The 12,437-nt window shown below is 42.6% G+C and overlaps 5 protein-coding genes across 7 annotated transcripts; 2 read left to right on the forward strand and 3 right to left on the reverse strand.

Annotated features, from left to right (window-relative positions):
- Positions 1–304: 304 nt before the first annotated feature.
- Positions 305–1,408, forward strand: LOC108079847 (transmembrane protein 50A). The gene is made up of 4 exons (XM_017174355.3): positions 305–476; positions 550–684; positions 766–895; positions 957–1,408. The coding sequence occupies exons 1-4, from the start codon at positions 393–395 to the stop codon at positions 1,064–1,066; spliced, it is 459 nt and encodes a 152-aa protein (XP_017029844.1). The 5' UTR covers positions 305–392; the 3' UTR covers positions 1,067–1,408.
- On the reverse strand, positions 1,396–4,316 carry Hexo1 (Hexosaminidase 1). 3 transcript variants are annotated; one of them, XM_017174351.3, is made up of 4 exons: positions 4,252–4,316; positions 3,455–3,573; positions 2,734–3,374; positions 1,396–2,669 (listed from the first exon to the last, which is right to left on the reverse strand). In XM_017174351.3, the coding sequence occupies exons 2-4, from the start codon at positions 3,523–3,525 to the stop codon at positions 1,558–1,560; spliced, it is 1,824 nt and encodes a 607-aa protein (XP_017029840.1). In that variant the 5' UTR covers positions 3,526–3,573; positions 4,252–4,316; the 3' UTR covers positions 1,396–1,557. The 3 variants fall into 3 exon arrangements, with proteins under 3 accessions (XP_017029840.1, XP_017029841.1, XP_017029839.1); XM_017174352.3 differs by lacking the exon at positions 4,252–4,316 and having other exon boundaries at positions 1,396–1,508; positions 1,580–2,669; positions 3,455–3,678; XM_017174350.3 differs by lacking the exon at positions 4,252–4,316 and having other exon boundaries at positions 3,455–3,677.
- A 226-nt stretch (positions 4,317–4,542) lies between these two features.
- On the reverse strand, positions 4,543–6,405 carry TfIIEbeta (transcription factor IIEbeta). Its single transcript, XM_017174354.3, has 5 exons — positions 6,237–6,405; positions 6,057–6,161; positions 5,815–5,977; positions 5,463–5,753; positions 4,543–4,867 (listed from the first exon to the last, which is right to left on the reverse strand). Exons 1-5 carry the CDS (start codon positions 6,296–6,298, stop codon positions 4,610–4,612), a joined length of 879 nt encoding a protein of 292 aa, XP_017029843.1. The 5' UTR covers positions 6,299–6,405; the 3' UTR covers positions 4,543–4,609.
- A 2,021-nt stretch (positions 6,406–8,426) lies between these two features.
- LOC108079909 (RNA-binding protein 45) lies at positions 8,427–11,387 on the reverse strand. Its single transcript, XM_017174443.3, has 9 exons — positions 10,961–11,387; positions 10,704–10,898; positions 10,239–10,633; positions 10,115–10,178; positions 9,952–10,049; positions 9,766–9,872; positions 9,530–9,700; positions 9,395–9,469; positions 8,427–9,126 (listed from the first exon to the last, which is right to left on the reverse strand). The coding sequence occupies exons 1-8, from the start codon at positions 11,272–11,274 to the stop codon at positions 9,398–9,400; spliced, it is 1,416 nt and encodes a 471-aa protein (XP_017029932.1). The 5' UTR covers positions 11,275–11,387; the 3' UTR covers positions 8,427–9,126; positions 9,395–9,397.
- Positions 11,388–11,874: 487 nt separating this feature from the next.
- srw (shrew) lies at positions 11,875–12,276 on the forward strand. Its single transcript, XM_017174150.2, has one exon. It carries the CDS (start codon positions 11,875–11,877, stop codon positions 12,274–12,276), a length of 402 nt encoding a protein of 133 aa, XP_017029639.1.
- The last annotated feature ends 161 nt before the right edge of the window (positions 12,277–12,437 follow it).

Raw genomic sequence — 12,437 nt, forward strand, 5'->3', positions numbered from 1 at the left:
GTAAATAAATCTAGGGATGGGCGTGTAGAGATTTACTTCCGCCTGCAGGTCTTTCATTTTACATCACGGTACGAGAATTGATAACATGTAAAATACGTTTAATAATAATATAAAGAGTAGTTTATTCATAGCAACAATTTTCTTTCTTTTTGAGTACTTATACTATACAATTTCTAGCTGTAAATGTTTTAATGCATTTAATGTTTGCTTGGATCTCTCACGAAGTAAATTACATCACGCAATACTCATCACGCCCATCTTTACGTAATCTATCGACATATCGATAAAAAGTACCCTGTAGTATTCTCCCACCACTATCCTCCCACCACTCCTGTGCGTCAAAACAAAAAAACTTATCTGAATAAATTAAATTACGTTTTAAAAGCTTAACAATGGGCTTATTGGACAATGTCGCCACCTATTTCACGGCTGAATCCGCTAGGAATAAAAACTCCTCCCTCATAGCCGGCCTACTGGTGAGAAACAGGATCCCCTACCAGCACAGTTTCCAATCCCTCTGACATTGCAACTTTTGCTTCGCCTTTGCAGTTTTTCGCAGGATGGTGGATCCTAATCGATGCCATGTCTATTGACGGCAAGCACCAGATAACCACAGGACATGTGTTCATCGGAATATTCGGCACCATCAGCTTTTGCATGGTGAATGCCGTCAAGGGGGAGCATGTAAGGCAGAAGAACCCGTCAAAGATTGCGCGAAAAATGACTCACTCCTTTTGTTTGTTTGTTTCTTTGCCCTGCGCATAGATTTCCGAAGAGAACTCATCGGAGTCCGGGGCCAGGATAGCCAAGATCTGGCTACTAGTGGGCTTTGTGATGGGCTTTGCCTCCATCATAGCCGCCGTCTGGGTGATGATCGATGACTTTATCAACAATGGTGAGAAAATTCCCATTAAAAAAGTGTTAAGCTTTGACCTGACGTTATAATCTATCCACAGAGAAAAAGGAGAGCTGGTTTGGTGTGGCTCTGCTGCTGCAGAACGTTTTTATACTGTTTGCCAGCCTGGTCTACAAGTTCGGACGCAACGAGGAGGAGTGGAACGAGTAGAGGCAGACTTCACTCCAATTCGGGAACGATGCTTTTAGTATTTAGACTCATACGTACATAATCAGAGTCCGCGGAGTTGTGTCCCAGAGGCAGTGCCGCCTCATCCCATACGAAGGCACAACTCGTCCAACTCTGTTTCCGACCAGAATCGATGAAATTTTAATGTTCCCCAATTCTAGCATACACTTCTACGGCTTTAAACATTTTACTAGTTTAGAAATGAACAGGCTTCATCGCTTCCACGTCCGCCACATCCACATCGGAACGGAGTTGTGCACAACAGGGCCAATAATCTCATTTATGCTAAACGATAATAAACGACAAGTCACTTGCGTAAGGTCACTTTCGGAGCCTTGAATCTGATTTATTTCAGGCGGAGAGAGCTGTGAGGAGGAGCAGAACGATCACCCAAAGCCGCCCGCCGCCGCCACCTAGACTACAACTACAAGAATAGTGACCATTATCATCGGGGAAGACTTACTAATCGCGGATCAAGCCGCTTGTGCATCGTACGCATCAATGGGGCACTCATGCTCGTTCTGCAGGCACCACTGCGGCTGCATTGCCTCCGCGGCCAGGCCATTCTCCACCAGCCGCTCGCGGTGCAGCAGAAGGCGAGCCTCTGCCGACCTCCAGCCCTGCACGGGATCCGACCACAGCCGTTCGGCCAAAGCACTGGCCCTTGGCCAGAAGCGATTGTCCAGCGTATGCTCATCGATTTGTTCCGACCAGATGGCTCCCTCGGCACCCAAGACATGGTGCTCATAGTCGCCGGCAATGCTCCTCAGGCTGTTATCGTAGACCTTCTGCCAGCCTATGTAGGGGGAGCACCAGTTGTTGCCATCGGTCACCCAGCCAGCGCCGCCGCAATCCAAATACAGGGCATCATAGTTCGAAACAATCACCTTATAGCCCCGCTCCAGGATCTTCTTTACTTTGGGATCTGCGCCCGTAGTCCAGATTTGAATGATATAGCGCTCCGGGTTCAGATACTCGTCGATAAAAGGCTCCTCGGTCAGGCCGCTAGTCCACAAGATTATAGGCGTGTTCGTGCCATTGGCCACCTTGTCCACCCGGCCAAGGGCGTTCGTCTGGAAGTGACCCCACAGGCGCATAAAGTCAGCGGTCTCCAGGCCCCAGCCCTGCTGCTTCATCCACGTTTGGATGGTGCGACTGCTGTTCCAGCAGCTGGTGGACACCTCGTCGCCGCCCATATGGAACACATCGGCGTCAAACTGGCCAAACATGGTTTCATAAATGTCCTCCAGGACGTTGTACATATCCTCTACTGTGGGATCCAGCTGTCCGCATGGTGGCTCCACACAGAAATCCTTCCAAGGCTGGGCATTGAAGCAGGCGGTCATGTTCTTGTGCTGCCATCCCTCGCCCACATGAGCAGGTGCATCGAACTCGGGCATCACGCGGACGCCGCGCACTCTTCCATATTCCACAACCTCGGCCACGTCGCGACGGCTGTAAACCTGACGCTGGGAGTAGGCACCCAGCTTGTGCAGCTCCGGGCGCTTGCTCACCTCGAGGGGGAAGCTGTGCGAGTCCGTGATATGCCAGTGGAAGGTGTTGAGCTTGACTAGAGCCATGCCCTCTGGGGATGGGGAAAAGAAGATCAAGATAAGTCAGGTGAAGTCCCCTTAAAACCCAAGCCTTACCCAGCGTCCTCTTGATCGACTTCACCGAGTAGTAGTTGCGGGAAGTGTCGAGGAGCAATCCACGCCACTTGTACACCGGCGCATCACTGATGGAGGCGTTGGCTGCCACCTGCACCTCCCGTCTGATATCATCATAGACTATCAACTGGGCCAGAGTCTCCAGACCGTTGCGGGCTCCAAAGAAGTTATTGGCCGTAATGTTGGCCAGCACATGACCCGACTCATCCGTATCAATGTCCAGGACATAGCTCTCATCAGTGTCCAGGGTAAGTTTGGCCGGAGCCCCATCATCGGGGGTATTGATGTTGACGGACATGCGATAGCCGCCCCTGGCGAGGATCTTGCGGTCAGGTATCTTGGCATCCAGCAAGTCCATCCAACGGTTTTCAGCCGCCTTCCAAAGCTTCTCCTTGCGTACGATGGTGCCATTAAAATTGAAGTCAATAAACGATATGTCCACCTGGCGCATCAGCGAGTCCAAACGCACAGCACCCGTGGGCTTAGGCCAAACAGTGCCAATAGAGCTGCCACAGAAGAGCCGGCACACGGGCAAGCTTATGGCTTCGGCGAAGTTCTGCTCGCTGAGCTCCACCTTCTGGCAGAGGCCTTTCCGGCACTGGTAGCCGTAAACCACCAGGTTGCTGGTTAAGAATCGACAAAGAGAAAGTCAGTGAGGGTCCAAGGTTGAGCCATAAATAAAGCCTTTATAATCTCCACTTACTCTGAACTGTGGGCCATAAGTGGGGCCACCAGGGCCAGGAGCAGCGTTGCTCCTAGTCCGCTCCGCTTCATTTTTGCCAACCTCAATGCAGAAACTCTCAAAGCCAACTGCGGTGAATGCTTCGGGAATTTAAATTAAACCAATTGGTTATTTCAAAACAAGTTTTTACGCTGTCTCTTAACCAGAGAGCTCATTTTGTCCGTGCCAGAAAATCAGCGAGCAGAGTAAACAAACGAATGGGAAATGGGAAGGTCTACACATGAATACCCTTTCCTAAGGCATGGGTATAGTGAAGGGGTAAGGAATATGTGTTTAATTTTGTATTTCTTGGAGTTATTTTAAGGCTTTTATTGAAAATTAAGCTGCCTTATGAATTTTCTTTAAATTTTGAAATTTCCTTAAAATTTAAATAATTATTTTAAAAAGGAAAATTTATAATTAATCTTTAATTCTACATTAAGTTTAATTTGTTAAAATAAAAAATAAATATAAGAAAATTAAACAACAAAAAAGAAAAAATTATTTATTTTTAAATAAAATAAAAAAAATTATATATTAAAATTATTATTATTTTTTAAAATTATTTATTTGTCTATTTCCGGTCTGATTCATTCCTTATCGGCACACAAAAGCAAAGTTTTTGCAATGGAGTATGTAATAGTTGTGGTCCCCTAATATTTAATAACAATATTCCGTAGCCAACAACCCCCAAACAAGGATGACCTAATCCGCCGCCACAAAATCAAACCAAAGCCTGTTATGTGAATTTTAGGTTAATATTCCAAAGCCGCGCGTACTTGTGAATCAATTGCAACTGCTGACAGGGACTGGACTTGGGGGCTGTTCAATGAAAACTGAGGCTATGGCTTCCCTCGGCAGCCAGTTTTATCAGCAGCAGTGCCCACTAGCATCGACCAGTCGCTGCTGCTGCTGCTGTGACAAGATTACACAGTTTTGCTTTTTAATTATCTTTTTCACAGTGTGTTCTTGGCGTCGTATTTTTTAAGTTCAAAGCCACTGCCAGCTGGCTATCTGGTTTCATAAATCTCCATCGGCTGTAGTTGTGAAGAAATTTATAATGGCCAAACTTCAAATGTACTTATATTCCCCCCATTGAGAGTTATTTTTATTGTCTAATCTTAGCGTACTCTACTTCTACGTGGGATTCACTCCCTTCAGCGTTAGCGTGTTGTCTTCGTAGGTCTCCAGAACATCGGCCAAATGCTCGTTGTCTCGGGGCTTCTTAAACTGTCGCTTCTTGTTGGCCGCCTTCTTGCGCTTGGGAACTGGTTTCTTGAGGCCATGATCTTGCATAGAACGAATACCCTGCTTCTCCAGGTACTCATCGATTTTGGCATCGTCCATGGCATCGACGGTGGCCGAGCGCCATAGCTTCTGGAATTCATCGTCAACCTGAAAGAAAGTTATTTAAAAAAATGGAATTTAGTAGTTTAGCAGTTTCTTTGTAGTTATTAGCATTTTTTAAATCTGGGGAAATTATTTGCTTAAAAACTTCCTTAACAAAAAACCTAAGCCAAATATCAACAAGAAGGAAAATATCTTCGGAAAGCCAAAATTCGAAATTTAAAAGTATCATAACTATTTCAAAAATGCATTAATTTTAAATTGGAAAACAGTTCTGTGTAGGGTTTTATTAGATTTACAAATCTGCATATTTAATTTAATATTTTTTGAAATTCGAATTTTTCTCAATTTTTGGGAATTTTAATGATGTAACCCCTTACATTTTTTTCAAAAAATTTAAAATTTTTATTTTTTTTCTAACATGGCTAGAAAGACTCTCCTGTTGATGCTGATCAAGAATATATATGATTTATAGGGTCGGAAATGATTCCTTCACTGACAAAAATTAAAATATCCTTCAGAAAGTCTAAAAAAAACATAACTAAGCGAAAAAAACATAAAATTCAATAAGAAGCGTTACAGAGCTAGTTTTTTTTTAATTTTAAGCAATAAAAACATTTATTAAAATTGAAGAAAATCTTACCGAAAAGTTTGCCGTTCTGTCGTTGTAAAACAATATCTTCTTTTTGTCAATCGGCCGAATAATAAACAATATTTCAGCGGCTCGGTTTTTCAGAACCTTTTCGCAGTGCGGCAGAGATTCTTGGACATCCTCCAGCAGGATTCCACCCAGACCCTTCAGATCGTGCTGTTTAAGTAACCGCATCAGGGCTTTGCCATCTTTGATCTTGTAGACGGGCTTGAAACTGAATTTGGTGCCACAGGGACTGGCCTCTATCTTGGGATTGTTGTTCAGAGCTTCGCCAGAAAGCCACTAGAAGGGATTACATATCACATATCATATAAAATAAAGGACCTTCCGCTTAACCACCTACATTCTTCACAGATTGCCCTATATCCAGTTGGTTGGTCTCGTCCAGAATCTCCTCAATGGTCAGTGGATGATCGTCCCCATCCTGGTGACGGGTGCGCATGAATTTCACGATCTTGGCCAGCACTCCGAAGCGGTACTGCGAGCTGCCCGACATGGTCTTATACCTGCGGATGATATATGTGCATGTGCACCACATGGTAAATCCCACATCCAAACCCTGCAAAGTGTGCGTTTCAAACTCACGTTGTGGCATCCAGCTTGGGAGCCGTGGGCGGACGCATCTTTCGCTTAGAGTCATCGCTGGGTGGCGGCGGTGGCGGGCGTTCAGTCTTTGTCTTCTTCTCAACGCTGTTTTGAAAGTTTTAAGGTGGTTTCAATAAGTTGCAATCCATCTTTAGCAAGGGAAAAGTCCTTGGAACTCACGTGGGCGTGGCCATGGCCCGCTTTTTGAAGGCCTCGCGTTCCCGAAGCAGTGCTGGATCCATTTTTCCGGAGCTTTATTTACTTTCTAATGAGAAAAAAGGGGTTTCTGTGTCCTTATATCAACAACTTGCTAAATCTAAACAAAATTCCAGCTCAGCTGTGCTAGGGATGGGAGTTCATAGATAACACTATCGGTTGCGTCGATGTTTCCGCTCTGGTTGTTAATATCGATAGTTGGTGTCATCAGTCTATCGATTTTGGTATTTAAATGTTCTAAAGTGTGCCCAGGTGCATTTAAGCAACATTTTAGCCAAAAACTTTACAATATGGTCACATCTGGTTTGAGTCTTCGCTTACTCCAAGATCAATGGTTCGAAACTTGGACTTTTTATAACAGTTTATACCAGTTTTCAGTTGCTTGCTGCTGGTTTCTGTTCGCCTGTTACCCCAATTTGGGAAACGGGCAATTTGCTTGGAAAATTTCAGAAATTTGTATGGGCTGCTGTAGGGATGTTGTTGTAAAGGGGTTGTTGTTGCCATCAAGCTGTTGTTGTCGGCAACAAATAGGTATAAATGCATAAAATGAAATATAGCAGTTTATACCAATTATTATTTTTGCCCAAAAGTTTTTATAACAGTTTATACCAGTTTTCAGTTGCTTGCTGCTGGTTTCTGTTCGCCTGTTACCCCAGTTTGGAAAGCGGCCAAATCCAATTGAAAAATTTGCTCACTTGCATCAGTGATGCTCATCTCCATCAGTGATGCTCATCTGGCTATATTTCAATTTTGGGGGGCAACAAAGTCGGGCTTAATGGCAGTGATGCTCATGTGCATCAGTGATGCTCATCTAGCTATTTTTTTTCATTATTGGTAGAAAATTGCATGTCACTAGCTGTTAGTGATGCTCATCTAGCTATTTTGCATTATTGGGAGAAAATGGCAGAAAAATCAGATTTTATAATACAAAATAATATTTTTCTAAGTCAAGGAATCATTTCCGACCCCATAAACCATATATATTCTTGATCAGCATTAACATGCGAATCTTTCTGGACATGTCCGGAAGAAATCGATTTTTTGGCCAATTTTGCGAAATTTGATAAGGGGTTACATCATTAAAATTAGCAAAAATGGCCAAAAATTTTGATTTCTTAAAATTTTAAATTTGGTATGCAGTTTTTTTAAATTAATAAAAACCAACACAAAACTGCTTTCCGAATCGAAATTAATGCATTTTTGCCTTAGTTATGATATATTTTAATTGTTACCTGCAAGGGTATACAAACTTTGGCTGGCCAAAGTTAGCTTTCTTTCTTGTTGAATTGAATATATATTAATATAAGTAGTAATTCTCTTTTTTAATAACTTAACTCAAGACCTAAAATATTCACAACATAAAATATTAACCAAATTACCACCTCCCTTGTCTTAAGGGGTTATCCGGGTTTAGAACCACAAAAAAAGGCCTATTTTCCAGAATTTTTTTAAATGATCCTATGACACTCTTGCAAATTTCATTTATTCTACATTAATACATAAGGTTTGAACTAAATTCTGTAAAATTTTGAACAAGAAATATTCACAAATGAGCCGTTGAGGGAGGGTTGAACTTAACCCTAAAAAAAATTATGTCCTTGCGGTAGGCAGGATTTCTCCGTCAATTTTTATTTGAAATCAAAAAACCAAAATTTTTCTGTTAGCTTATGTGTATGGCTTGTCTCTGAACGAAGGATTTTTTAAAAAATTAAATATTGAATTTTTGGGAGCGTTTTTCATGAAAAATGTCACTTTTTACGTCAATTTTGGCCATATTTTGGGTTATAAAATCGGTTGTAATTGAAGATATAAAAAATCCTTCGTTCAGAGACAAGAAAAACATGTCTAGAAGAAGTGTGGAAATTCTGAAGTCGATCGGTCCAGTAGTTTTCGAGAAATCTTGACTACCGACTTCAAGAAAGTGGTTTTGAGAAAAACGCGTTTAAAGTTTTAATTGCCAGTTGTGACTCATACGACGCGCTGGGCTTTAAAATTCTCCCATTCCTACAGTTTTGCTTCGATCGACTTGAAATTTTCGGACAACATTCCTGACACTTTGTACTATTATATAAAAAAGTTTGAAAAAAATGCATTTTTTGAAATTTCAAAACCCGGATAACCCCTTAAATAAAACCACATTATATATTTTATCGTTTCCATTCATATATTTGGGCTTTCAACCATTTATTTTTATGTATATATATATGTATATATGAATTTCAGAGCTTACAAGGTAAATTATCATTTAAATATTATTTTCCATATATGTAAAAATATATGTTTTTTTAATGTATGCACGGCTAGTTCGTGAGGTTATTCTTGAGACACTCATTACACATAAAATTCATTGCTTAGCTGGATCTTGTCGGAATACGTTAGTAAATAATAATAATAATAGTGGGTAAACACAGTAAAGTCTCCTCTATATATCATCGGTTTTTGCTATAAATATGAGTACGTCATAGAGCAAGCATTGCGGTTTCGTTGGCTTCGTTTAAAGGTCATTAAGAGGGGTCTGGCTACGAGCCCACTTGAGTAAGTCAATGGTACGAGTACGGTTACGGGGCTAAATGTTCTCCGGTCGCTGGTCGCTGGTCACCGGTCTCCGTTTCCGGTCTCCTGTCTCCGTTGCGTTCTTCGTTCTCCGGCTTCGTCCAATGTCAGCGAAGTTTTTTGTGGCATTCCGTTTAGAGTGTTTTTTTTTTTTGGGTGGTTGTTTTTGTTGTTGTTTGGTTTTTAGTTGCTGTTGCGGTCAGTTGAACTGTTTTTATTGGACTGTTTTTGTTCTCTCAAGTTAGTTTCGTACTCGTACTTAGCGTTCTCTGTTAGTTCTTTGTTGTTGTTGTCAGTGGGTCTGTGGAGATAGAAAGATAAAAATGCCTTGGCTTATTATGTTCGCTCAGTTGGTCGTGGTCCACTGTGCTCGGGGTAAGTACTACTAATCTCTGGGCAGAACAAACTGTCTTTGTCGTTTTTGAAATTGTTAAATGGTTTTGGTATTTATTTTTTTGAATTTACACACAACTACTTACCTCGGACCACGCGGCACAAACATACTCATTCCAACTATGGCTACATTAATACAGATTCTGGATGTTAGCATCAGGGCTAATGGCACTTACCACTCAGTTCCGCCTTAGCCGCTTGCGTCCTCCGTCGTCGCCATCGGAGCCACTGCGCTCCTCAGCCTCCATTACCTGGAATAAAAGTGTGGAATAAGGTTTCCATTTTCATTGCTAGCAAAGAAGAGCTTATACCTTTATTTTAGTGCCACAAATCTCGGCTCCATTGAGCACATGTATGGCTTCTTGGGCGCTCTCGCTGTCCGAGTACTTGACATAACCGCAGTTCTTGTTGGGCAGCAGGTAGACATCAATGAGGCCCCTCCAGCAGGAGAATATATTCTTCAAAATCGAGTGTGGCAAATTCTGAAACAAGGGAAAAATTAATTAAAAGTACTGTCGATTCGATGCACCACAGAGGTTAAACCTACAGCTGAGAGAACAATAAACAGTCGCTGAGCAACCTGTTCATCGGGCGAGGCAAGAGGCTGTGTGGGTGGCAAAGGCACATTGCAGATGGCATCCTTTTTGGTGCGCTCTAAAGGAGATAAATAAATAAATCAAATCATTTTAATGAAAAGATTCCCAAAAATGGAGTTTAGAGCAGCTTAGCTTACTGTCTATAAAGGAGGTGTCCATTCTAGCCGAGCTCATGCCATTGACTTTAACAATAATGCGCTCGCCCATGGGATATTCCAGTCCATGAAGTTTGTCCCTATAAAAAATAATACAAAATAAAGTTAATTTTGTAAAAATCTGCAAATCAATAATTAAACTCACTTGGCATATATCGCTGCCTCGGGATTATCGTAGACCACAAGAGCCTCATTGGTGCGGGGACCATCTGTTGAAGATGCAGCCATTAGTTTCAGTTTAAAATGGACATACTAACAAATAAATTTACGTTCGCGCATAATTTGGCAGTAGTCGAGGCCGGGAATGATGTCGAAAAGGCGCCACAGCTGGTCCTGGTTAACGCAATTGCTCACGGTCACCTCAAGACACGATGGCTGGGCCACCGGCACATTCTGCATGCGCAAAAAGGCCGACATGTCATTGTTGACCGATACATTCCAGTCGTTGTTGAAGCTGTTGCCGCCGCTGCCGCCACCTCCACCACTGCCGGCGCCGCCATTAAAGCTAGAGCTACCGCCGCGTCCAGATCCGCTGTACAGGGGATTGTCATCAGCAGGACGACCGTATTGATCGCGTTGCGTCCGCGTAGAGCCTTTGGGCTCGGCGAACACAGCCTTGTACTTGGCCGAGCAGCTCTCAAAGGCCACAGCGGCATAATAGAATCTAAAAATGAGATTTAAATTGCAACATTAGTCACATCCTAATCATTGTTCATGCTGTTATCAAAACTTACTTGGTGAAGCGCACATAGCCAAAGCCCTTGGGGTTGCCGTTGTTCTTCTCCTTGACAATGGTCACCGATTCCACCTCACCCCACTGGGCAAATTCGTCGCGTATATCGTCCTCGGTGGCCGTCTTGGGAATCACAATGAACAGTCTCACGTACTTCTCTTGCTCGTTTTCAGACTTATTCGAGCCCTGGTTGCGACTTTAAAAATAGAAAAGATAATGAGTTCGTGTTTTACATTCGCCGAAGAGATTGTAATTTACTTTGCTGCCACCAGAACCTTGAGCGTACGGTCCATCTTGCCAATTGTCTTGCCGTTCATCTCTTCCTGGGCTTTGGCCGCATCGGATGTCTTGGAGAACTTGACGTAGGCAATGCCCTTGTTTTCCTGGGTGTGTTTGTCCTTTACCACCCAGATGTCCTCAATTTCGCCGTATGGCGAGAATGCCTCGCGGAAATCCTCTTCTGTGTGGCCTTTGTTGCAAATGATGAACAGGCGGGACATCGGCGGATCGTCATCGTTGGAGTACTCTTGGCCACGTCCGCCGCCTCGAGATTGGGAGCGATAGTCTGACATGGTTTTTCTGCTTATCTTCTCTATGTTTGCGGTTGCCAATTTTCAGCACTTTAGCACTTCTTTTTTGCAAAATTACTTTTTTCGTTTGACGCCAACGTATACATAAAAACAGTAGGGACGTATTGGGTTGCCAGTAAAATGCCAAAGCCGTGATGTTCTAGTTCTTGGCCTTTGTTTCGGTTTTGCTATCATTTATCTTTTTGGAAATGAAAAAAAACGAATGTAGAAAAGTTTTTCCCATCAACTATTGTTGATTTTCTGTTGGCAAAACAGGAGAAAGGCAGGTGGTACAATGAGAAGTAGGAATCCTCAGCAACCGGCTTTCTTGGCGCTCAGACGCATTTTCCTGCCTTTCTACTTTGGTCACATTAAAAAAACGGTTTTAATTTTCTATTCTTCTCAAAAAAATAAGAAAACAGTAAAAGGGTTAAGTACCGCCTGAAATTGCGGGTTATAACCCAATCTAGATAATCCCTAGAACCCCTTGGAGAGACATCTGTTATAGTTCCCCACTACCTGCTTGAACATATTTTCTACCTGTTCAGCTTAAAACCACCAGCCCACAGCTCATCCAAATTCAGTTACAATTGGCTTTCCAACATGCTGTTACCGGTGAAAATCTTATTTACTCTTTCATTTCTGCAAATCGTTTTTGCTGGCCTGGCAGAATTGCAAAAGAAATCGCATACCGAGGAGTTTGAAGGAGTATCAGCTTTGTTTCGGGCCATGGCCTCATCTCCCAGTGACGGATACACCTGCCATTGGAGCGTGGATACATTTCCAGTCGATGATGAATTAAAATTAAACTGCACTGTTCTATATCTGGACCAATGCACATCCTGGAACAGGTGCCGGCAAACATGTCTCAAGGCAGGAGCCACTAGCTATAGATGGTTTTTTGATGGCTGCTGCGAGTGCGTGGGAGAAAACTGCGCGAATGGCATTAACGAGAGCAGATGCCGATTGTGTCCTGAACCAGGACTAGAGGATGAGGAGGATTAATAAGCGGAGGATATAGAGCACATGGCACAGATTTGAGGTGTTACCTAAAAAAATAAAAAAAAAGGTAATAAGTAAGGCTTTAAGCTAATAAATTAATGTAACAATTTGTATAACATTTTTAATAATTTAATAAATGAAATATAATAAAGAAAGTACATATT

This window comes from Drosophila kikkawai, chromosome 3L (assembly GCF_030179895.1).
Source record: "Drosophila kikkawai strain 14028-0561.14 chromosome 3L, DkikHiC1v2, whole genome shotgun sequence".
NCBI lineage: Eukaryota > Metazoa > Arthropoda > Insecta > Diptera > Drosophilidae > Drosophila > Drosophila kikkawai.

Coding starts and splice junctions, on each gene's coding strand:
- LOC108079847 (XM_017174355.3), top strand. CDS start 393: ATGGGCTTATTGGACAATGTCGCCACCTATTTCACGGCTGAATCCGCT. Junction 477..549: donor CCCTCATAGCCGGCCTACTG/GTGAGAAACAGG, acceptor TCGCCTTTGCAG/TTTTTCGCAGGATGGTGGAT. Junction 896..956: donor CGATGACTTTATCAACAATG/GTGAGAAAATTC, acceptor ATCTATCCACAG/AGAAAAAGGAGAGCTGGTTT.
- Hexo1 (XM_017174352.3), bottom strand. CDS start 3,525: ATGAAGCGGAGCGGACTAGGAGCAACGCTGCTCCTGGCCCTGGTGGCC. Junction 2,670..2,733: donor GTCGATCAAGAGGACGCTGG/GTAAGGCTTGGG, acceptor CCCCATCCCCAG/AGGGCATGGCTCTAGTCAAG. Junction 1,509..1,579: donor CATGAGTGCCCCATTGATGC/GTACGATGCACA, acceptor CTATTCTTGTAG/TTGTAGTCTAGGTGGCGGCG.
- TfIIEbeta (XM_017174354.3), bottom strand. CDS start 6,298: ATGGATCCAGCACTGCTTCGGGAACGCGAGGCCTTCAAAAAGCGGGCC. Junction 6,162..6,236: donor CGGGCCATGGCCACGCCCAC/GTGAGTTCCAAG, acceptor CTTTCAAAACAG/CGTTGAGAAGAAGACAAAGA. Junction 4,868..5,462: donor ACAGAACGGCAAACTTTTCG/GTAAGATTTTCT, acceptor ACTTTCTTTCAG/GTTGACGATGAATTCCAGAA.
- LOC108079909 (XM_017174443.3), bottom strand. CDS start 11,274: ATGTCAGACTATCGCTCCCAATCTCGAGGCGGCGGACGTGGCCAAGAG. Junction 10,899..10,960: donor AAGGTTCTGGTGGCAGCAAA/GTAAATTACAAT, acceptor CTATTTTTAAAG/TCGCAACCAGGGCTCGAATA. Junction 10,634..10,703: donor GGCTATGTGCGCTTCACCAA/GTAAGTTTTGAT, acceptor TCTCATTTTTAG/ATTCTATTATGCCGCTGTGG.
- srw (XM_017174150.2), top strand. CDS start 11,875: ATGCTGTTACCGGTGAAAATCTTATTTACTCTTTCATTTCTGCAAATC.